The sequence below is a fragment of the Sparus aurata genome, chromosome 2 (assembly GCF_900880675.1).
Source record: "Sparus aurata chromosome 2, fSpaAur1.1, whole genome shotgun sequence".
Taxonomy (NCBI): Eukaryota; Metazoa; Chordata; class Actinopteri; order Spariformes; family Sparidae; genus Sparus; species Sparus aurata.
The window spans coordinates 34172350-34195578 of record NC_044188.1 but is presented as its reverse complement, the minus strand read 5'-3'; the positions used below and the strand labels follow the sequence as shown (position 1 = coordinate 34195578).

The 23229-nt window shown below is 40.4% G+C and overlaps 1 protein-coding gene across 6 annotated transcripts in view; it reads right to left on the bottom strand.

Moving 5' to 3' along the window:
• Nucleotides 1-373: 373 nt before the first annotated feature.
• Nucleotides 374-23229, bottom strand: part of nf1a (neurofibromin 1a) — a 145937-nt gene continuing 123081 nt past the window's right edge. For 4 of the 6 annotated variants that reach the window (XM_030404137.1, XM_030404128.1, XM_030404147.1 and 1 more), the window contains 17 exons: nucleotides 21062-21341; nucleotides 20585-20799; nucleotides 19612-19673; nucleotides 17434-17575; nucleotides 16400-16501; nucleotides 15822-15962; nucleotides 15095-15221; nucleotides 14591-14722; nucleotides 14173-14308; nucleotides 12749-12909; nucleotides 12516-12638; nucleotides 12308-12426; nucleotides 12080-12180; nucleotides 10655-10797; nucleotides 10369-10415; nucleotides 7700-7916; nucleotides 5348-5490 (listed from right to left, as the gene is read on the bottom strand). In XM_030404137.1, the coding sequence (XP_030259997.1) occupies nucleotides 5348-5490; nucleotides 7700-7916; nucleotides 10369-10415; nucleotides 10655-10797; nucleotides 12080-12180; nucleotides 12308-12426; nucleotides 12516-12638; nucleotides 12749-12909; nucleotides 14173-14308; nucleotides 14591-14722; nucleotides 15095-15221; nucleotides 15822-15962; nucleotides 16400-16501; nucleotides 17434-17575; nucleotides 19612-19673; nucleotides 20585-20799; nucleotides 21062-21341 (2391 nt within the window). Of the gene's footprint in view, nucleotides 5491-7699; nucleotides 7917-10368; nucleotides 10416-10654; nucleotides 10798-12079; nucleotides 12181-12307; nucleotides 12427-12515; nucleotides 12639-12748; nucleotides 12910-14172; nucleotides 14309-14590; nucleotides 14723-15094; nucleotides 15222-15821; nucleotides 15963-16399; nucleotides 16502-17433; nucleotides 17576-19611; nucleotides 19674-20584; nucleotides 20800-21061; nucleotides 21342-23229 lie in introns of all 6 variants that reach the window. The other 2 variants (XM_030404119.1, XM_030404165.1) reach the window with 1 other exon arrangement.

The window sequence follows — 23229 nt, the reverse complement described above, 5'->3', positions numbered from 1 at the left end:
GATATAATTTTGTCTAGTTACAAACAGACATGTAGCCTAACTGGTGTCAAAGTCTATAACAAACTTTCAGGCATTTGAAAATGGTCTGTTTATTTGACAGCACAGAATGGATTCTGAGCAGATACAGCTTCCCGAATCAGATATGCTACATTTATGCCATGACTTGGGACTAAAGTTGGTGTAACAAAGAGAGGAACTGGATATATATATACTAATTTAATCTACAAAAATCTATTCAGTCTTGCTTTTTTGAGATTTGTTCGAAAGCTGCTATGTAGATAAGGACTGATTGATTATTGAAAGGGGGATTGCGACAGCAAGTCTTCTTAAACATGTGTTGTAGAATGAAAACTGGTCTGTGTTATCACACACATTTAAACATTGTGGAGAGCAAAACATTTTATTACTAACACTGGAATAGTTCAATTTGTATATTATCATACAGAAACTAACTGCTTTACAAAAACAAAATGATACAATATCACATGTATGTACAGTGTAGTAAATATACCATCTCAAATTTTACACAAAGTATTTACAATTGTCACACATACTGCATTAAAAACAAAACTCAGACTATTACCCTACAGACATTAGATTTTGCATAACATCAAATAAAACATGCCACATTTTGAGGTTTTTCATCTTTACAAACCCATGACTGTTTTTAAATTAGTGCAAGTCAACCACTTGTTTAAGAGGTTATGGATACATAATCCTTAATATTTCCATTCACACACAAGTCAAACTAAAACCTGGAAACAATGGCAATCTGCTAACACGGTGCTCAAATAAATCTTGCCTTCATATTTTTCCTGGTTGCGTTTTAGTTAAAGGTACACTTGCTGATTCTGTGATTCAGATTTTGTGGACACCTTTTAGAGGAAAATCAGCAGGTGTAGCTTTAAGAGCAGTTAGATGGTGAAACGTGGTGAGAGGAGATGATGGATTGAGTTATATGATGAAAAATTTCTGTGGAATCTGAAACTGAAATCTGAATAAACATGTACTTTTACAGCTTAAGTGGCCGTGATCCTCAAGTCCCTCTAGCCTGAACCTTCATTCCCACTCTGTGCCGACCATCACAGCTCCAAACATCTTGTGTATTTACAAAATGTGACTTACTGTCATATAGTCATACTTGACTCTGAACTATGGTTTTGCCTATTTACATTGGAAAGAGTTTCATTACATCATAGTTTTCATTATAACAATCTTTATCATAGTGAAATCAGTACATCTGACTGAAAATATTTTCAGAACTTTCCAAACAGACACCTGATAGATATCCTGGTTGTGTCCTGTTTACCTTCATAAGAGCAAATCTGTTGATAAAAACATGTCAGTGATGGAGGTTTCTGATGGAACCATTCACCTGCTAGACTATATTCAGTTTGGAATTACACTCTTGTATACTCATCTTTCCCCTTAAGTCGTTCTTTGAGGCTGAATTACAAAATACTTCATCTATGACTATCTCTAATATCCAAGTATCCCTTTCCGTGGAATTCATCTAATTATCATGTGTTTACTGAATGAGCTGCATGTACAGAAGAAAATAACTCATCTCCTTAGACAAATACGACCCAAGAAAACAAACAGTGGTGAGCTGATTCACAGACTCTGAGCAGCAGACGTGAGGAAACAGTGCTCAGACAAAAAGAAAGTCAGAGTTGTACAACAATGCTCAACTCTTATCATGCATAGATGTTTAGGCAGGATAGAAGCATTTTGACAAACCAACCCTGCAGAGCTGTGGACGGAGGCTGTGGGTGGAGCACTCATCAGCAAGTCCCATTCTACACCGGTTTCACTTAAGTGTCCAGCCTATGGCAACATTTGTACACAACTGCTGTCAGAACTGATTTACAGGCCCGGATCACAGCGTCCGTATGCGTAAAGCTATTTCCTACAAACCATTTGACAATTTCCACAGCAAACCACAGTGTATTAGATCTGTCAGTGTGTTCCACCCTTCAGGCAGCCACTGGTTCCAATTCATTTAATTACATCTGAATAAACCTGCAGGCAGTTGCAATCTCTCACAAAGACCATCATGACTGCTTTTGGTGTATCCGCTATCGCTGTGTTGGTGTTTTTCTGGGAACATCATTATTGATGTTGCTCAAGGACCAAGGAAAGAGCACAAAGTCCACATGCAAGCAAGTCATTGTGGCAGAGTGGGTCACATACAGGACTTTCACTCATGAGACTGGGGTTAGAATCATATATGGAACATATTATATTGTTCAGTTACTATTTTTACAATAAGTTGCCTTATAATTTTCTTTTTTGTTCTCTGTTGGCGTTTGGTTTGTTTAATGTAACATACATACTTAGTTAGGTTTAGGAGTAGATGGTTTAAAATAGACCCTTTCATCAACAACATGTTTAAAAAGATAACTTCCCTCCACATGAAGATTTTGCCTGATTTTTAGTTTCATTCTCCTCGTTGCCAAGCTAAGACATTGCAAAAAAAGGATTTGTCAGTAGCAATGTTTCTTGAACAACAAAATAATATCAGCTTGTGCAACGGCTTTTATTGTCAAAGGGACATTATTGTGATGCAGTGATGCAGATTAAACCCGAACAGATACACTGGAGTTGTGAAAGTAATATTGATAGCAAAATTTGAGCAATTTAACATCTGAAGTTAGAGAAAGAATTTACAAAATATAAACTGCTCCGTATTCTCTGGTGGAGAACAAACACAACACTGATCTTGAACATTTCTGTGCCAGCACTTCTTCTTACGCTTTAACTGACATAAACACAGATAATGATATATCTGTGTTGAGCTTAGATTGGTTTATGAAGTCCGTCATGCAGACGTATCTGTTGAGTTCTTGTGCTGATTGTTTTGCCAGTGAGCACTCTTTTATCACAAGCAATTATTACACAATGTTTGCTGCGATGCATTAGTTACATTACGCAAGTTTAAACTCTGAACATTGATTTGGGGAAATTATTTAGAATGAATGGGAAACTATAGCTGCCTGGAAGCTTAGAAACAAACTCAACTATCTACATCACTACATCATGCTTTAGAAAACAGTTAGCAGTAATGTATGGTCAAGTGATTTACAGTAAAGTAGTTCAAACCAAAACCTTTAAAGAGTATTCTCCAAATGTGCCTGGAAGATGTCTTTGAAAGAAGACGTCTTGTGTGGTGCAAGAGTGGCTGTTTGGAGCTGCTCTCAAAGGAAAAATCCACTATCTTCCACCCTTCTACTGGGGAATCTCTTCAGTCTGTGTCCATCTGGATCAGTGATGTGACGACCTGCATCCTGTATGATCAGTGTTGGAGTCTGACAGACTGAGATCAAATCCAGATGTTTACTGTTTATGTCACATCTGTGAACTATTTCCCTTTATTTCACCACACTTAGGAAATGTTGGAATAAGAGAACATACTGAACAATAACAAAGAATATTGACCTCAAGTCTTCTGACCACCGACTGAACGGTGTCTGTGGTTACAAGCAGTCAAATGTCAAGTACTGACAGTTGGTACTAGGTTCTGAGTCTTGCTAGCTTTTTTGATCATACATTTTCTGTGTTCAGTTTATCCAAGGCGGATGGTGCTCAGACGACATCAAACACCAATGTTTTTGAGACGTTTGGCTTATTTTGAAATGTGACAGTTTATTTGTGACTTTAGAAATAGTGGTTTGAAAAAAGGGTCACTTACTGCCTTTTTTCCAGAGTTTTTAACCACATCTCACAGTCTGACCCATTTTGTTCTCTGGTTCTTGGTTCTCAGAAACAATACCCTTATGTAAGAAAATGTGTTTTTACTCTTGAAAAATGTGTTTTCATCTCTATTTGATCCTAACTGTATTGTTTTTTCCCCACTCAAGTGAAATGACAGAAAGCCCCAACACTTTCAAAGTTTATTTTAAGGTGGATTTTCCCTTTAAAGAGCCCACGGGACAAGGCTCTGATGGTTGCGGGTCCAGCTCAGACTGTTAACATGAAACAAATTGAGGTGTGTGACTGTGAGAGAGAGAGTGATGGGATCAAACATCACACTGTCCACTACCTCTGTTCTATTCAAAGGGTTGTTGGAGGTAATCAATAAGAGCTTAATCTCTTTGTTAACAGGCAACTCAGGAGTTGGCATCATATTGCACCGAGCTGACATAGAGATGTGTTCTCCCTGTTCGCTGTACAAATAAAACTGGTGGTTGACAGAGGAGTTGGAGAGTTGAGGATTATTGCCTATTTCACAATTTTCCTTGTCACTGTGTACACAAATTAAAATGCTAGGCTTCTGAAAATACACGTATTACTAACGAAAAACACCTAAATAAAAGCAGAACGCACAAAAAACGCTTGGAGCTATTTACATGGTTGTGTTTCCCCTAGTGTTTTGCAATCTTGATGTTGATACATTGAAAGTCTTTGAAAAGAAGATGTTTGGAAAGTGTTTTAAAAGAAAAAGATTTGTGTTGCACTATCTAGCTGTACAGGATAAATACTTTCAGGCAACAGGGTATATGGTATGATTGTATATTTGACGATCATTGGAGGCCGGTCTTGAGGCAGCTCAGGTGAACTCGTGGTGATATGGACGGCTTGCCTCCATAATTAGTACCTGTTCTTTGTCCACAGCAAGGTTCGACTTAACTTTACAAATTGTACACATTGAAAAACCCTGACAAAGGCACACCATGGAGAAAACGTCAACATCTAAATTAGCACGAAGGACTAGTTATACATAATCTGTCTATGTAAAATATGTACAGGACTGGGAGAGGGGAGCTGAGATGTCTGAGCAGGTCCAGAGTGAGGGCCCTGCCTCACAGATCCACCCCCAACGGCTGCTGTCATTTGGTCCATCTGGCTGACGCTGGAGTGTTTAGGAAGGCCAAGAGACATGTGATGGATTCAATTTCAGCACATGAAGACAGAATCTCAGGATCCTTCCCGTGTAAACTGTCTGAGAAATGTCACAGTCCATGTCCATATAGAACCTTAATGTCCAGACTGTAGTTCCTTAAACTTCAGAGGGATATTTTTCCAACACACGTGACCTTTGTCACTGCTGAAGTCTCAAACTGGAGGAGAACAGAAAGAACTGAAAGTAGCTTCTCCTCCACCACAGGTTTTTCAAATGTAAGATTTGAAAAAAAATCTCAAGCAGCACAAATTTCAAGTTTGCCCTTGCTAGAACTCTTCCTCAACACAAAATCACTTGTTCTGCTGCGAGAGCAACAACCATGAAGAAGGAAGAAATAAAAGGAGCGATAAGTAGAGTGCAGCATGAGGCCTGGCAGGCTGGTGGAGGAGTAGAAGAAGAAGGAGGAGGAGGAGGTGGAAAGTGCAGTGGGTGTTCTCTTGCTGATCAGACGATCTTCTTAATGCTGGGTCTCTTGAAACTGCCGGCGCTGCGCTGCTTCTGGACCTGACTGGCTGAACCATGGCGAGTGCGACCGCCACTGGACAGGGCAGAGCTGGGCGACAGCTGGACGTTCTCCTTATCCACACCTGGAGGAGCACAGGGAGAACACATAACATACTGCGTTAAAAGTATGGAATTACAGGACAACAGCATACAGCAGTGCTGTAAGTGTGGCACCTTCTCAATTACATGAGGTCTTTGTCTGTTTAACCATTTCAAGACAGAATACAAAATCTAAATAAAACATTTCCTCAGACATTTTCTTCAAATCAGTAGATCACAACTGGTGGGTAATAGTCTAAAAATGGGCCATGAGTCAGTTCTTATTGTGTCACACGCATGTGACTCCTTAAATTACGGAGCCCTGGGGGTGACATGGATGTGTTGTTTTTTTCGTAACTTGCGCGCGCAACTTACTATCTTGTGCATGCATGCCCAAAAGTTATAACAAAGTTAATACAGTGTATTGAAGTACATGTAATAGCTAATAAAACCTACTCCTGGACACTCATCGTGGATCATCAAAATACCTACCATGCTAGCCATGATGATGGAGGAGTTGTCAAGGTAATAGCAGTTTGGTTATAATTAATTTATGAAATAACGTTGCAGCAGGTACTTCTGCTTATCGACACAAATGATTAACAATGGATGCAAGTGCATATAGTATCATATTCATGTGAAAGCTGTGACAGAAAACCTAACTTTACTAAAATACCTTCAGTTTAACATGACATTCTCACACAGACCACATTCTCTTGGCTTTCACAGCGACACTAAACACGTTTGTTGTGTTCTGTTATTATAATATAATAACAGAACACAACAAACGTGTGGTATACAGATATACTATTGCTCTGTATACCACAAGGTGGCGCTGTTGTATAAGGCAGGTCATAGTTAATAAGCTGTATGTAGAGAGGTCAGAGTGCAACAAGATGGCGACTAAGTACAATACGACACTGCTACTGAGAAATAAGTGACAGTATAAGTTATTGAAGTAAACAGCACTTGTTCATGATTCCAGCATCCCATCATTGTTGATTTAACACCACAACGTTCACTTCATTCAATCATTCGAGCCAGAGTGCCAGTGCATCTCGCGACTTACTATCTCACTCACACAAGTCACGAAAACACATCCATGTCACCTCCAGGGCTCCGTATTACATAATCCTTAAAAAAATGAATGAATGTAGAATTAGAAATAGAATAATTATTTCCTCAGATAGAATAGGGCCACGCACTGGTTAATGCTCAGGCCCTAATGATCGGTAAGTTAGTTATTGTGTGGCCAATGGCCTAATTTTGAAGAACCAGTTTAGATCCTGTATAATTTTGAAGGGGATGGTGGAAAAAAATTCTGTCAATATCAGATTATTTCTCATGTTTAAAATCAACACTGATTATGTCTTTCTGTCATTAAAATGTTAGTGTGCCAGTGTTGCTTTTAAGATATATTTTTTAAAGCTTTTTATTCATAGAACAGCTCAAGAGACGACAAGAAACAGAGTAGATAGAGGGGGAGTGACACGCAGCAAAGAGCCCCAGGCCGGGACTCAAACCGGGCCGCTGCAGTGAGGACAAAGCCTCTGTACTTTCACTCGTCTACCAACTGAGTTAAACAGTGCCCCCAGTGTTGCTTTTAAAGGTTTATTTTAGTAAACCTTCCCTGAAAGAGACTGTCATTTACATGGTAGCTCATTAATGATCAAGCCCAAAGTGTCAACCACCACAAGTTCTGTGGTCATCTTTGAAAAACACTATATATGTCAAAGTCTTCCAATTTGTATATATATAAAATATATATATAATTTGTAAATATCAACATATTACAATTAACTATATAGTAAATTATGTCACTATTAATTTTATATTTTAAACAATAGTTGGTAGTACCATTATCAAACATAGAACACACTGTAATATTAAGTCATTTTTTATTAATTTTTTATCACCAATTTCAAGTACTGATGTTTTCTCCTCCAGGTTATTATTAAACAACAGGTGGCACTGTAACATAAGCAGATGACTTGCTTCCATCCTCAATTTATATACAAACTGCAGCAGTTAGAGTTAGGGTTACAACATTGTTTTGATGTTGGGTTAAATAACATCACAGTCCTAAGAACAGTCACCACTCGGGGATGTACAAGAGTCTTGGATGAGAAGATGTGCTGCAGTGTTGATTTTCCAGAAACTTTCTGGAGAGTCACCATTTCCCATTTAGTCGATGCAGAGTGTCAGTGTGAGGTTGTGTGTGTGTGTGTGTGTGTGTGTGTGTGTGAGTGAGACCTGGTGAATGCTGCGAGGTGGCCAGTGAGGTCATGGAGTTGGACAGGTTGAGGTTGGCAGTGATGCTGAGCTGGCTCTGGCTGGTGGGGGGGTAGGGGGAGGTAGGTGTCCTCAACTGCTCCTCCCCTCGTTCCTCATCAGCCGCTGGCAGGTAGCTGTCGATTAACGCCTCCAGGAACTTGACAATCAGCTCGGCATAGTCAGGTATCTGTGTTTGCTGCAGTTAGCGTGTGTTGTGTGTGGGAAAGGAGGGTGAGGGGGTGGGATGTGGGCAGAACAGAATACACGTTAGACTGATTTTTTTAAGTCAAACAACACAGCTGACTGCACTGCTAATGATCAAACGTGTGTTCAGTCAGTTTAACCTAATGATTCATTTACAGTACATCCAATGTAACACAAAACAGATTATTACAGCGTAATTTTATGTCGTACATGATTTTACAAGTATTACTACATGAAAAAAATAACTATTGGTAATGTTTATGATTTTTTTAATATCATGGGTAACATATTAAGAAGTTGGGGTCACTGTGAAATATGCAGACTCCAAATGTGAAACCTTAACCCCAAAACATGTATTTCCTGCTGCTAACGGTCTCTAAATCAAAGTAAAACAAAATGAGTTTGCTGAGTGTTGTGTGAAGAGGGCTTTGGCTGAGACTGGGGAAGACTTAACATCCAGAGTCACATCTAATTCTGCTGTGATCTGGAGCTGTTTACAGATGGGAGGATAGCTCAGAGATCACTTGTGAACTTTTGGAAATTTTCAGAGAGTAAAGCTTTGCACACCTGAGGGCTGACAGGTGCTGAGGAGAAGACCAAGGGCCAACAAAAGCAGGAAGAAAAACCGCTGCACACCATCTTAGAAATAACATGATGAAGGTCTGAGTACCAAAACATTGCTGTCATTAAACTTAATTGCAAGTCAAGTGGACAATGTGTGGGAGTTTTTCCCGCCCAACTTTTGGGAATAAAATGTGTATTGGTTTATCAACCTGACTGCAGTGATCTGCAGAGGTGACCTTCATTGTTTGGTGTTTAATGTTAACTGCCAACCGGAGTTGGAAGGGAAATGCACTTTACTTCATGAACATAATGTAAGAGGGGAGAAGGGAAAAGAAGAGAGAGTATTGGAGTCTCTGGTGAGTGCTGAGTTTACTGAGAATGTTTTTTACGCGCACACACACGCACACACACGCACACACACACACACACAAACACACACACACACGCACACACACGCACACACACGCACACACACACACACACACACACACACACACGAGTGTTAGCTGATAGCTAACATACACTAGTCTCAAATGTTTGGGGCCACTCATATTGGAACCTTTTGCCTTGACAAGCATGAACTCCCTTAAACCTCACATTAGAGGCACTAATGCTGCTACCTCAAAATCAATGCTTTGTTTGTTGATAATTGCTAATGATAACTGGCATTATAATGTGGGTTATCCACACTGCGAAAAAATTTAAGTTGTTTAGTAATTTATCTAAATTTATCTAGTTGCACCCATTATTTATTCTACTAAATTCTACCAATGTGAACATTGGGGAAAAAAAAAAAGGTTTCATAAATTTTTCATTGGTCAGATTATATGTAACATCATGGTGATGAACACTGGTTAGAGGGGCCCCCTGGGAATTTATGCCTTATTAGCAGTGATAGCAATCTCTATCTCTCAAACATGAGGTCTTCTTGTGTATAAAAGAGCTGCAGAGTTTATTCATGGGCAAACTAACCTGTACTGTACATTTACAGCCACTAGACATCTTTAATGCTAAACCTCCCGTCTGCTCTGAGCTCAGCCACCAACCATCACTCTCCAGTCACTCACTATAAACTGTCCTGTTCTTAAAGATGCCACGCCACTCTTGACACACCAAAAGCAGAACTCGGTGGATGACATTAAAGTCCCAGATTCTACTGTAGTCCATTTCATTTTAGTGACAGCTAAAGCACAAGTACAAAATAAATCATTTGTCAAAAATAATAAAACGTTGTCAGGAGAGATCATAAAATCACAAAACACTTAAGCGGTGCTTCAAAAATCGTCCAGATGGAACTGTTGACAGGAGAACCGTTTTGTGCAATTTATGTGGTAAGGTATTTTTAACCATTGAAGTACTTTCAGCTTAAAATATCACCTCATTTGAAAGCTTAGAATGTCTATTTATTAATTGATTCACTCATCTACAAACATCTATTTGAAATGAAACATTTTGCTTACTTGTGTACTTGGTAAATTGGTACATTTTAATTAATTCATCACAAACTTTGTGATTACTCAAATAAAATGTTTTAATTGCTTGACCACCCTACTTGAAACACATTATTCATTCATTTATTATGTATACAGTGTCACAGCAGGAGCTGGATACCATGTTACTCAACTACTGTTGAGCAGTTAATAGATTCAGTATCAACTGATAACCTTAGTTCAAAAGATCTCCAGCCTCTCTGCTAATGCTGTGTGTGTCTTGTGTATGTGTGTGTGCGTCTGGTAGAGACTTTATATATCAGCAAACCAATTGGCAGGCTGGTTGCAGAGCTGTCAGGTAATTGCTTAGTAAGCTGGAAATTTCCTGTGTAGCAGCCAAGGTGGCTCAGAGAAAATGAAAAAATGACAGGAGTGAAGAATAATTTGTACCTTAGAGAAGGGTCCGGCAAACCTCCAAAGTCCATTAAAGCCAAAGCCTGTGAAATTAAAAGGAGGGAGAGAAATGGTGGAGGGGAGAGATAACATGGAAGACAGGAGAGGCAGGGTGAAAATGCTTACTTACTTACTTAAAGACACACCGAGTTAACAATTTCAATTAAAAGTCACAGCTTTTGGAAAGTTCCTACTTTAAGCAAAAGACTGTGCCCCAACTGTAAGTCCAATGAAGTTCATGTGCTTGGACTGTACAGAATGTAAAAATGTCAGCGCTAATTACTTTGTAAATAGGATGGCTGGTACTGGGGGGGTGATTCCTCGTGGTACACCACACTCTGGACGATACCGTGGACAGGATTCAGGAGGTTGGTGTCCTGGCACATGGACAGCACAGTGTTGATCTTGGAGTCCAACAGGTTGTGGCTAAGGAGGAGTCGTACACACAGACACCTACTGTTTAGTCTGTAGAAATTATGCTTTATACAAGTGCATGAACACGCATTAACTGTTATACTGTGGTTTTATCTAAATGAGACCTTTACCTATTTAAAGTACTTTTATATTTGATATTATAGTGTACCAGTAGTTCAACTTATGGTTCTTCTTACATTAAACATTGATGCAGTAACCTGAAAAGCCACATCTTTTAATACCATAGCGAGGTACATATAAGGTGGGTTTATGTTTGGCTCAACAAATGTGCAGACCTTACAGGAAGTCTGTCACACTAACACTCTAAAGTGTGACAGAATGTTTCCTTGTGTCAATGTTTGAAGAGCAGCTGCTCCGCCATTTGCCATTTACTCTCCCTAAAGCATACAAAAAAACCTGTTTTCTTTGTCATTACTACATCCACAACATTGTTAGAAAATCACAAATATACACTACTGAGTTTTCCATATCGTGTCATTGGTCAGCCAGTCTTGGTGATTGTAACATGGAAACGTGGCTCTTCTTTTAGTTAGCCCGATGGAGGCTAACTTAAATTTTGTGAAACAGTTTGATACCCCTTCTACTCTGGACAGACAACCCACTGCCATCGAAACAAATTCATCTGCAGTAGTCACGGGTGTTTTAACGGCTTCAGTAAAGGATATTTAAAAAGTAACTACCGCTACATTGTGTGTGGCGTCCTTGTCTCTACCTGAATCTTGCCAGCTGCCTGCTCAGTACTGTGCATGTGCAACTCTCAACAAAGATGAGGAAGAAGTAAGATGTCTCACTCCTTAGCAACGTCGTTATTAGCTTGCGTTCATGATGACGAACGTGACACAAGGAAAACACTACACTACAAACACTACATACCAGTCCAAAATGGTCCAAACAGAACCCTGAATAATTGCACCTGATCCAAACTGAGGCTGATCCAAAAAGACTCAAACACAGAGCGGCCACCAACACTGGCAACAGTATGCTGCTCCGATAGATACGAGCAGCTATGTGATCAGACCTGGTTTCGAGTCCACTTGGATCCTCTCTGGTACCCAATTAGACTGACCACAAGTCAAACCACTTACATCATAGGTCAGGTATCAGGTACTATGAACTGAGTGTACCCATTATGACAACTTTATTAGATTCTAAAAAGAACTCATAGAAGAATTCCATTTTCAGGTATTTCTAGCTGGACAAGAAACACTGGTAGAAAGTCTGATAGCACACCATACAACCTGACCAAGAGAAATATTATAGGATGGCTACTCACACAACAGGGAAAACCTTTGGGAAGACAACGCTAGCTTCAGCCAAGTACTCGTACAGAATTCGTTGGTCAAAGTCATCAGTGGTATATTTGACCTGAGTGGCCTGGAAAAAAACAACAATCTGTGAATAAACTGAGTCAATAACTAGAAAACAATAAGTGACAGTGTTTGATGACTTTCCATCATGTGCCATTGGTTTTAACTTAGGACCACATGGTGTGTTTCCTCACCAGCACAGTGAGCAGCAGAGCCTGGATCTTTGGGTCGGTCAGCACCTCCTCATCCAACAGAACATTGGACTCAGATACAGACACCTTGCGAAGGTGAGAGTTTCCAATTCTTTGTGTCTCTATAATGATAACATGGAGGACTTACATTAAGTATCTCCCCAAACAAATTGCATCATATAAAGTGCGGAAGGAAAGATTGTACTCTCACCTATTTCATAGTCATTCTCTGCTACACGCCTCATCTTGGGAGGTGTGGTAATACCCGACTCCATCTCTGGTCTCTTTGGTGCTTTAGAGTCCGATATGAGATGATCAAAACTCTTCCTGGTGCCTAACAAACACATTGACAATTTGCAGGTTTAACATACTAATTTTGTTTTACAGTGTTGCACTAAAAGACAGATCAACATGTACTGCATACACTAAAAGGATAAATCATACCCAGGAGCTTCTTGGTGTTGGCCTGTGAGGGCTGACCCATGTCCAGGCTCATGGACTTGCGAGTTCGTGGGCTGATCTGGCCCACCGTGGGGTACTGATGGGCTGAAAGGTAGCGCTCTGAAACCTGAGGTGACGTCCACGGCTGAGTCTCTCGCAGAGTTCTAAAAGGACAATGGTCAGGTTACAGATAACAAGTTGAGGATTCATTTCAAACCTAAAACCTGGACAATAGATGATAGAAACCAATCTATAACACACAGGAATTCTCACTTCTTTTTAATCTTACCTTGTCAAAATTATCTATGAAAGTTAAACACACATTTATTGAAGAGAAGTCCATTCTTTATTAGCTTTATTTGTTTGAATAACTGAAAGCTGAGGACTATGCATCAGTGCTTAAAGATGCAGAACCAACTAATGGCTACTTGCTAGCCAGCTAATAACAAGACTAGTTTACAAGTGTCTAGTTTCTACAGTATAGTTGGATGTTTTTTGTTTTTTTTTACACATGTTTAACTTTATAATCATCAGAACATATATTTTTTTAAAATCTGGGCTATAATGGCAAAACAATAGCAGGGGTAGGATTGTGAAATACTATGAAATTAAAGTGACTGAGCTCTATGGTAGTCACCATGACTACCATGAGGTCAAACCTATTGGCTTTTGCAAAGGGCTCAGTTACAAGGGAAGGAACAGCTGGACACCCCTATGTTGTGCCATGCTCTAGACCAGGGGTGCTCTAGACCTCGTCCTCTCTCAATGCGGCCCGCAAATGTCCAAATATCAATAATTCACAGTGTCGACGGAAGGAACATTATGTAAACAATTTCTATCTTGATGAGAGAGATAGGGCTACTTCTCCGCCCCAGATTTCACACCCCCATACCTCCAGCCTCAAAAACACAACAAACAAACATGTTCTATCATTTTTGATTGATAGAGAGGTGTTAATGGAGCCTGTTTCATATGTCCACGCGTGCTCTTCATGGCCTCTCAACGTAAAACACCGGAGCGCACTACAAGGATGCGCTCCGACTCGGACTGTCCTTCCACCTGGATTTTTGGAGATGCACTGAAATATTTGGCTAATTGAATGATAGGGATACAGTATCCTACTGGTGGAAGTGCATGATTACAATCTGGCCCTCTAGTAGTGAGGATAACATTTTTGTGGCCCTCTCTATCATTAAAGTTGCCCATCCTTGCTCTACACTGAGTATACAGTAGAGCGGGCATTTGTTCAAACACGTTGTGTACTTTATACTTTAACTATGCAAATTGATCAGAGGTATTGTAGAAAAACAAGGGAAGCAGTAAACAAACATCCTGCTTACAGAAGTCTACTTCTTCAAGTGAGTAAGCTCATGTGCCTGCTTATCATTCAACTACATCATTGCTTTACCTCCTGTTCATTGCCTCACCTGCAGCTGGGATCAGTGATGTGACTGGAATAGGTGTCCATGGGTACTGGGTCCATGGAGAGGTCAGAAATCAGTAGTGACTTCCTGTGTTTTAGGCTGCAGCGACTTCGGACCTCCTCAGATACAGTGAGCAGTGCTACACACAACAACAACAACAAGGGATTATGGTAATCATCGACAGCATGCAGAGCCACACCAACCAAACCAACAGGTAATGGTTCATGGACTCGCTCTACATTTATACAGAAAAGGCCTTCAGGTGCAAGAACTGACTGGATGCTGCATACTCACAATGTTGGCATAACAATAAACAACCATGTCCAGCTTTTCTTTCATAGCAGAAGTTTCCCATGGTGCAATGTGCAAGCAGTGTAGATGTAGATTTATGTATAAAAATGCCATTGGGTGTGTTACATACCAGCCAGATAGGCCACACTATGGGTGTTGACCTCAAACTTGTCACATTTCAGATGCTTGCTGATGAGCGCCAACAGTGTGTGCAGGATTCTCACTGTCCTCGCTACTGTCGTTGGTGATGGGTGTCTATAGCCTACAGACACAAGTTACAAAGACAAACAGTCAGGGACAAAATGCTGATTCAGATCTTTTTGGCACATCTGCATTAAAATAATCAGAGACCACCTCCACCCACAGATAATCCTACATATAATGCTGCTCAGCGTAATGCTACCTGAAGTTCACTGAAATACTGCAGTTGAACTGAACTATGTGCATAGATTGAAAATCAGTTTCTTAATCACACTGACAGCAGATTTATCTGCGTATATACCGTTGGTCATTGTGTTTTCTCTACAAACTGTTTGTTACTGATATGAACCTCTTCAGCCACTGATCCAAACATACTGTACTGAACACTGAAAGGCTGCCTGCGAATGCTGATCTCTATCAGCGGCTGCTTTACCTTTGAGTAGGTGGCCCACCAGTGCAAAGTTGAAGTTTGCACTGAAGTTGAGTCCCACAAAATGATCCATCTGCTTGCAGTGCCATTCTAACGGACGCCTGATCTCCATGAACACTTCTTCTGGACTCTTGAGGAGAAGAGGGGGGTTGGGTCATCATTTTAAAAATAACATAAAAATACACTTTTGTTTTTAGATGAAATGACCTTGTGTCCAGTCTGTTAAAAGGGGCTATTGTATTTCTGATAACTTCATTAGAATTAGACACCTGCAATCATTCTTACTGCAAGAGGCGGCTAGTCAAGGCAACTTTACTTATATAGCACCAAAAGAACACTTCAAAAGCTTTATCTAAGTGCTCTCTAGACAACACTTCAGCCTGCTCAGTCATCCTCCTGATCCACACTCTTCACATATACTGTGTAATCTACTTGTCTTGTATAGATATTTTGCCAATCTGTGTACCTTATGATTTTGTTGGTCCGTTCTGTACATGCAACAACATATATTCACTGAATGCATTCAAATGCATCCATTATCACTACTTGTGGGACCAGACTCAAATGGTAGTGTAAGAATGAGTCTGTACAGTACATATGGAATTAGTGTGAAGTCACTTTTAAAATACATGGTCACATGTGTACTCATGTGTCTCAGTGCAGTGTGTTCCAAAACCAAATGAGAGAAAAAATGAACTTGTTCTTTCCAGATTGCATAGTGTGTGTTTACCTTGTCATTAAAGACACGCATTGTGTCCAGTGTATGGAGGTTCTGCTCCAGCAGAGCCGTTCCAGCAGAGTAAAGGTTGACTTCATCCAGCTGTAACACAGCTACTGCCACCCAGAACAGAGCTTTGTGCATGGGAGACTCCTGCAAACATGCACAGAATGTGTACTAATGAGCTGCTGACTATTCAACTAATTTAGAAGTATTTTAGTAATTTAACCTAGCATTGATATTCCGCAAAATAAGAAGCAGTTATGATGACTGTTCCTACTGAGAAGGTGCAATTCTCCTGCTCACCAACTAAACATGTTCTCTGCTAAGTTCAACAGAAGACTGAGAGGAAAGAGAGACACATACAGTATGTGCTTTGTGTTTTCCTGTTTCAAATATTGAAAAATAATATTCATTTATTTGGTATGAAAGAAACACATCAATAAAGTAGGCACGGACAGCCTCAGGTAAGGTTCAAACACAATCAATCTGAAAACCGATAGCTCACTTTGTAAGTATTTATATTGAATAGTAATAAACAGTGTTGGCGTTTTGCTGTGCCTAGAATTAGATCCACAGTGGCTGTATACCTTGCTGAGTAGTGGCTGCAGCTTGGTCAGAGCAATGACTGTGGCCTCTATTAATACTTGGCTGTTGTAATTGTCCGGCCCCTTCAGACAGCTCTCCAGACCCTGACAGAAGGAACAGGAGAAAGAAGTAGGGATTATATCAAATTCATGACATAATATAACAAAAAGAAATACTTATCAGGAAAAAAGAGGTTTCAACTGTGCAGTCACCATACTGATTCACTGTTACATACACCAAAAAAAGAAAGAATTCACTTGAAGAAAGCTGTCAGGCTACAAATGAATTCAAAGTAATGTACTATACATTATATTCATACTAAAAGTCATGTTTTCAAAACAAAAAGGGGGAAGAAAATCTCTAAAGTTTTGGGATCATAATGTCAGAAACGGATCACCTCACAGCTACCGCAAAAAAGAAATACACAGCCATGATGATACAAACAGCTCATAGGAAGAGGATTATCATTCGCACAATAAAGATAATCATTACTGTATATGGCATAGCTGGTTCACTGCAACTTCACAACACAAGTAAGGTTATTTTGCAAAATATATGTAATTAACCGCAGGGTGTGCCAGTTACTGAATGATGTCAACCGCTGCTGAGGTTCATGGCTGCCATCCAGCAAACTGACTGGCTGGTGAGCTAACCACACAAGAACCTATACTCTCTTGGAAACCAGTTCCTTCTGTTTATGTGTCTGTCTTTTTTCCTATTTGCACCCCAGGTTAGGACTAGTGTTATGTTAATACATCCTTGGATCTGACTAGTCCATAAGAATGACATCATAACAATGTTAAGTCTATGGACTGAGCCCAAAATTGTGGACGGAGCCAGCGGGAGAAATTCATATTTAGTGGGTCGTATGACCAAGAAATAAACCTGGAAGTTTCAAACTGGTTCTCACTGGACTGAACTAGTGCCATCTTTGAGTCCGTTGAATAGATCTTTTAGAAATCTATGACTTAAAATGTTCATGGGTCATAGCATATGTTTGACAGAGAGGATAGTATGAGTGAATGTGTGCTCTCACCCGATCTATGCTGAGCAGAGGGCTGGCCTTGCTGAGGATTCGGATGATCTGCTTTATCTGGCCATGGCTCACCCTCTTGCTGATGCAGCCAAAAACCACCAGTGCTCGTGGTTGGAGAGATGGGTTGTACTGGAATGCAAACCTGGAATCAAAACACACACACACACACACAAATACATCACTGATTCTTGATTCTGAGACTCGTCCCAAGAAGAAAAGCGCCAATTATGCTGAAAATTAAAAACATTTCAAATGTACAATATTTACATAATTTTGTAATTTATATGATTATACTTCAACCCAGTACCCACAAAAACTGATGTCCCGAAAAATCTGATATCAAATTGTCCCTAAATGGGGCCTTGAATATAATTTAAGATGACACAAAATAGAAATGTGGGTTGAAATGTTTAAATTCAACCGCTTTATTTAAAATATAATTGATTTCTCCTTTATTTCCATCACAAACAGGCCTACATATCCCCCAATATGAATGTTACCCCAATGACTAACACTATAAATGAAGAAAGTTGCACCATTTTTCAAATTTTTACCAAATCAAACACAATCAACTCCACAAGCAGTAATGAAACAGTAATTCTCAGACAGCCCCATGTGATCACCATCAGGTCTGAGGCAACAACATCAGATGGATGTTTCTGGTTTCAAATGAATTTGGTTACAATCGGTTCCTCGGGTGTCGTTGATCGATTAAAATTATTTATCTCTTTGAATAAAGAATGTTCTGTTTATTTCCAAAATGTTTATATGTATATTTAATGCTAATTACAAAAGTTGCATGATGTAAAAGTTGGTTGGTTAAAGGAGTTCATGTGATGTAGTAAAAAAATTGACAGACGTGACTATTCAACATTTAATAGAACATATGTGTACTTAGAGTTTAGACATTATACTTTATAAGCTCTGAATCTATGTAAGGTTAAATACATTGAAATAATTAGCTTTTAATGGTATCTGATGGTGCTGTCAAAAACATAATGAGAGGAAAAATGTTTGCACCAAAATAGTACATAATTGCTAAGAACCTGCCCTATCAACATGTAACTTTGGCCTAAAAATGAATCTCAGATTTTTTCAATACAAACTCGATTTACAATTTGAATAGATTTCTTTTCCTTCTTGAAAACAAACTTCAAATGACAAAGAAATTATTAAAAGCGTTGCTTTTATTTTAATGCTTCTATTGTAAACAAAACTGCCCTGCCATTTTAAACAGTGCACCTTCAAACTCACTTACCCATTTTGATAAAATGCTTTTGTAAAAATTACCATGTCAGACTGCATGTTTTTATAAAAACAGATCAGTTTCCATATTGGGATTGATAAAGTGTGAACATAACTTTCATTAAATACTTTACTTTGCAAAAGGTGCCTTTTGTTTACAAACAGTATTTTGTATCCCTGAACATATGTAAACTAAATTAAACATCTGCATGCACTGCAGAGTAAACATGACATGTTGGGTCGAAAGCTTTCAGCATGTGGATGAACCTCCGGCTTTTCCACTGTATATACGGGCACTGTATCTTAAACGATATGCAACGTGACTGCATCCATAAAAGCTGTCCACAGGGCCCTTTCTTCTCATCAAGGACACAATGATTAAATAATTCCACTGATGTTGGCTGTTTGTGTGTCTTCTAGTAGTGAACAACAAGTGTCCCACTGTGATGCATGCGTCTGTTTGAGATGCTGAAATAAATCGCTGCCTTCAGTAACAACAGCCTTTCAACAAACTTTGCAGCGGACGGCGGTTTGTTCAAGGTCTGATGCTACAGAACCAAGCTACTAACGAGACAGTGCCTTTTTAAGAACAAACTCTTTGCTTGCTGCATGTTGTTGTGTTTGTTTCTCTGTGGAAAGTAAATCAGGGGGGGGGCGGAGACCACTATGAACTACAGGAGCCCATGGGGAGTGGCGGCAGAGCAAGTTAAAGAGAAAATCGATTTTATTTTGTTTAAATCATCCTAAACCACAAACTCGAATGAATCCATTACGCCAATTTATCGGCCAGCCCTACTTTAGATTTCTTAATACTTGAACTTTTTCTTTTACAAATTGAAACTAAAATTCTCAAGAAACAGTGACACACATTCCATAATGCATGTTCATGTTCCTAACATAGATGCATGAGAATAAGATGGAGGAGGTTCATACTTCTGTGCGAGCTCTGTCCACTGGTCTAACCACTTGCAGGAGGGGATGTCCCTCATACAAGCCTGGAGGAAAGAAAACACATGTTTTTAATGTCACAGATTTGTTAAAATAAAAAATAAAAATAAGTTGTCAGTGTGTGGAAAACAAAAGACCCTATAACCTCAACAGGACAAGAACAGAGAATACACACAAAGTATCCTAATCAATCAATTAAACTTAAGCAGCTTCATACTGATAATAGCAGTTAAGAATTGCTTGCTGCATTTCAGCCTTGTTCCATTTCCTTTTTTTGAGACTCAAATTAAGCATTTAACAAACTAAATATATTGTGGCAAATTTCGTTGTCACAGAGTACTACAGAGCCCCCTAAGCGTTATATGTTTTAAACAACTTGTGTGTTCCCTTGCAATACTGTTTTCCTCCGGAGCCGCTCTTCATTGTGTGTGTCTCTGGGCTTTTTAGAGCTGACAGCCTACCAGCCAACCAGCTCTCCACTGCCATCGGCTGCCCTGCCAGCACTCTGCCACCCAGCCTGTTTCCTCTACCTAAAGAGCCCAGAGACACCACAACTGCAACAGCAAAAGTGTTGGTGTATTTATCAGCAGGGCAACGGCTTACAATCAGCTGCATCGCCTGCTGTTTGGTGTACCAACCAACCAACCAACCACGAGAAAAATTCAAACACAGCTCCCTCTCTTCCCCTAGTCCTACAGTAGGACTACCAGGGTACCTATAGGTATTATGACCTTATTGCCCCATCAGTAAATACAACAACACCGTAGCTCTTGAGAGGTAAAACAAAAGTAATCTGAATTCATGAACCTTAGAGAGCTCTGTAGGATGCAGACATGTTTATAATATTATTTTCTGCCGAATCTGCAGACTCTTGCTGGGGTTTTTGTCATGAAATAAATGTGTTGGGGAAACAGAGAAGAAGTGAAAAACAGAAGCTGATTTGATCTTTTCTGCTGACCTCCATGATCTCCAGTAACGCCTCAGTGACAGTCTCCAGGGAGGACAGGGCGAACGTCTCCCTCTCATAGGAGCCTGGTGAGAAGGAGCGGTCTCTGTAGCTGGAGCGGAAGGCGATGACAGCGGCTGACTTGACTTTGCTGATACCAAACAGCAGGTAGAACTTGGGCAGGGAGAACTCAGTAAGGCTCAGCCTCAGAACCTGCTTTGTCTCCTCTGAAAATATTGAACACAACATCCAACATATATTTTGATATGACACAAATTGCGTTGCATTTTTTGTATGTGTGTCCACTGTGGTGCCTGTGTGCTCACCATTGCCAACTATAGTCTGAGTCCGCTTAGCTTTCAGATTGCTCTCATGTAAGTCACCTATACCATTTCAACACACTGTATGACTGCTGACTTTAGGACAAGACATATCAACACTAGGACAGTAGGCCGTTGGTATAATCAAACAGTTGAAAGAAGTCCTCACCACTAAAGTTGAGCTGCGAGCAGGTGCAGAGGGAGTGGATGATGTTGATAACCAAACCGTGGGTGGATGCCCTGAGGGAAAGTGGCCCAGTGGCTACCAGCAGGGTTACCACATGGAACAGGTAGGGCAGGTGGGCTGCCACATCCAGGGAGTTGTTGAATGACAGCATGAGCATGTAGCGTGCCAATATGGCAATGTCATCCCACATCAAGTGCTGCTCCAGTGTGGGCGTTGGCGACAAGCACGTCTTATCTATGATCTTACACATCCGACCAATAACCTACCACAGAAAAAAGAGAAGACAAATATTGACACTCTATAGACAGAAGCCAAATTTATCATAGAAAACAAATAGAACCCTCTGCCAATAGTTGAGCTTTCCTTGACCACAATGGCCTCAAACATCAATGGATAAAAAATCCTGTACAGGGATCAATACATCAGGATCAGAATTCCTTTATTTATCCCACAAATGGGGCAATTTCTTTGTCACAGCAGCCAAAGGACAGTAATATTACAAGAAACAATAATAATAGTAAAAAATAAACAATATAATAAAAAGGTAAGAAATAGAAAACACTCATACATACATGATATTGTACAATATGAACATGTAATTGTAAACAGTGTGGCAGTGTATTCCTATTTACAAATAATACATATGGGGGGTATTAAAAAATTGTCCAGAAAGTGCAAACCAAAAATAAGAAATTAGTTGTGTATAGAGTTTGTATTGCACAATGCACAGTGAGGTTTACTGGGAGCAGGGCTGGTTGTACAGTCGGACAGCAGCAGGAAGGAAGGACCTGCGATACCTCTCCTTCACACTTACGGTGTATCAGTCTATCACTGAAGGAGCTGCCCAGTGCTGTGATAGTGACCTGCTGGGGGTGGGATTCCTGCATCAGCAGCGATGGCAGCTCGTTCATCATCCTGCTCTCTCCCACCACCTGCACTGGGTAAAGAGGGGATCCTAGAATGGAGCTGGCCTTCATGATAAGTTTGTCAAGTCTCTGCCTATCTGCTGCTGAGATACTTCTACTACAGCACACTACTCCATAAAAAAATTACTGATGCCATCACAGAGTCATAGAAAGTGCCCCCTGCAAGGACCTGAGCTTCCTCAGCAGATGGAGTCTGCTCTGACATTTCTTGTAAGTTGCTGCAGTGTGATCTGTCCAGTCCAGTTTATTGTTCATGTGAACTCCCAGGTACTCGTAGGATGTCACCATCTCAATGTCTGTTCCCTGTGTGCAGGGTTGTCTGTGCCTGCAGAAATCCACCACAGCTCTTTGGTCCTTCCGGCTTTGAGCCAGAGGTGGTTCTGCTGGCATCAGTCTATAAAGTCCTTGATAAGTTCTCTGAAAGGCTCCATTGTCTTCGTCCCTGATGAGGCCGATGATAGCAGAGTCGTCAGAGAACTTTTGTAGATGGCTGTGAGGTGATTGGTGGGAGAAGTCTGCAATGTACAGGCTGACCAGAAAAGGGGCCAGGAGTGTTCCCTGTGGGGCCTCACATGCTGTGACCGGTTGGTGCAGTATTCGAGGATCCAGGAAGTGAGGTGTTGGTCCACCCCTGTGAGCTCCAGCTTGTCCCCCAAAAGTGCAGGCTAAAGGGTGGTGAAAGTACATGATCCTCACAGTGCTTCCAGGCTTTTTCAAGAGAGACAGTGATCTGTCCGTGAGAATGATGATGGTGGCGTCCACTCTGATGCCAGGTTGGTACTAGATGAACAAGGACCAGCCGCTCCAGGGTCTTCATCAGGTGTCAAGTGAGAGCTACTGGTCTGTAAGCTGTTGGAGTCCTTTGGGTGAGGGGTCTTTTGTACTGGTGCATACAATACATCAAGGCCGCAACAAATATGGCCAAACAGCTCCAGGGATTCTGCCAGTCAAGTACAAGCCTGGTGGCCCACTTAGCCTAAATTGACCCCCTAATGTGCTGAAGCATTGAGAATATCACCTTTAAATGTTGGGTGAATAAGGTGATGATGAAGTCACAGAAACGGTGGAACTCAACTGTGAGGGCGTGCAGCACCCGGTACATTGCAAACAATCTAGGATTTGTCTAGTCCAACTTCAAAAAGGCAAATGGTTGCAAGCATGTTTTGACTCATATACCAAATTTCCTTTTTCAAGAGGAACATGAAGTGCATTGTGATGTTTCTA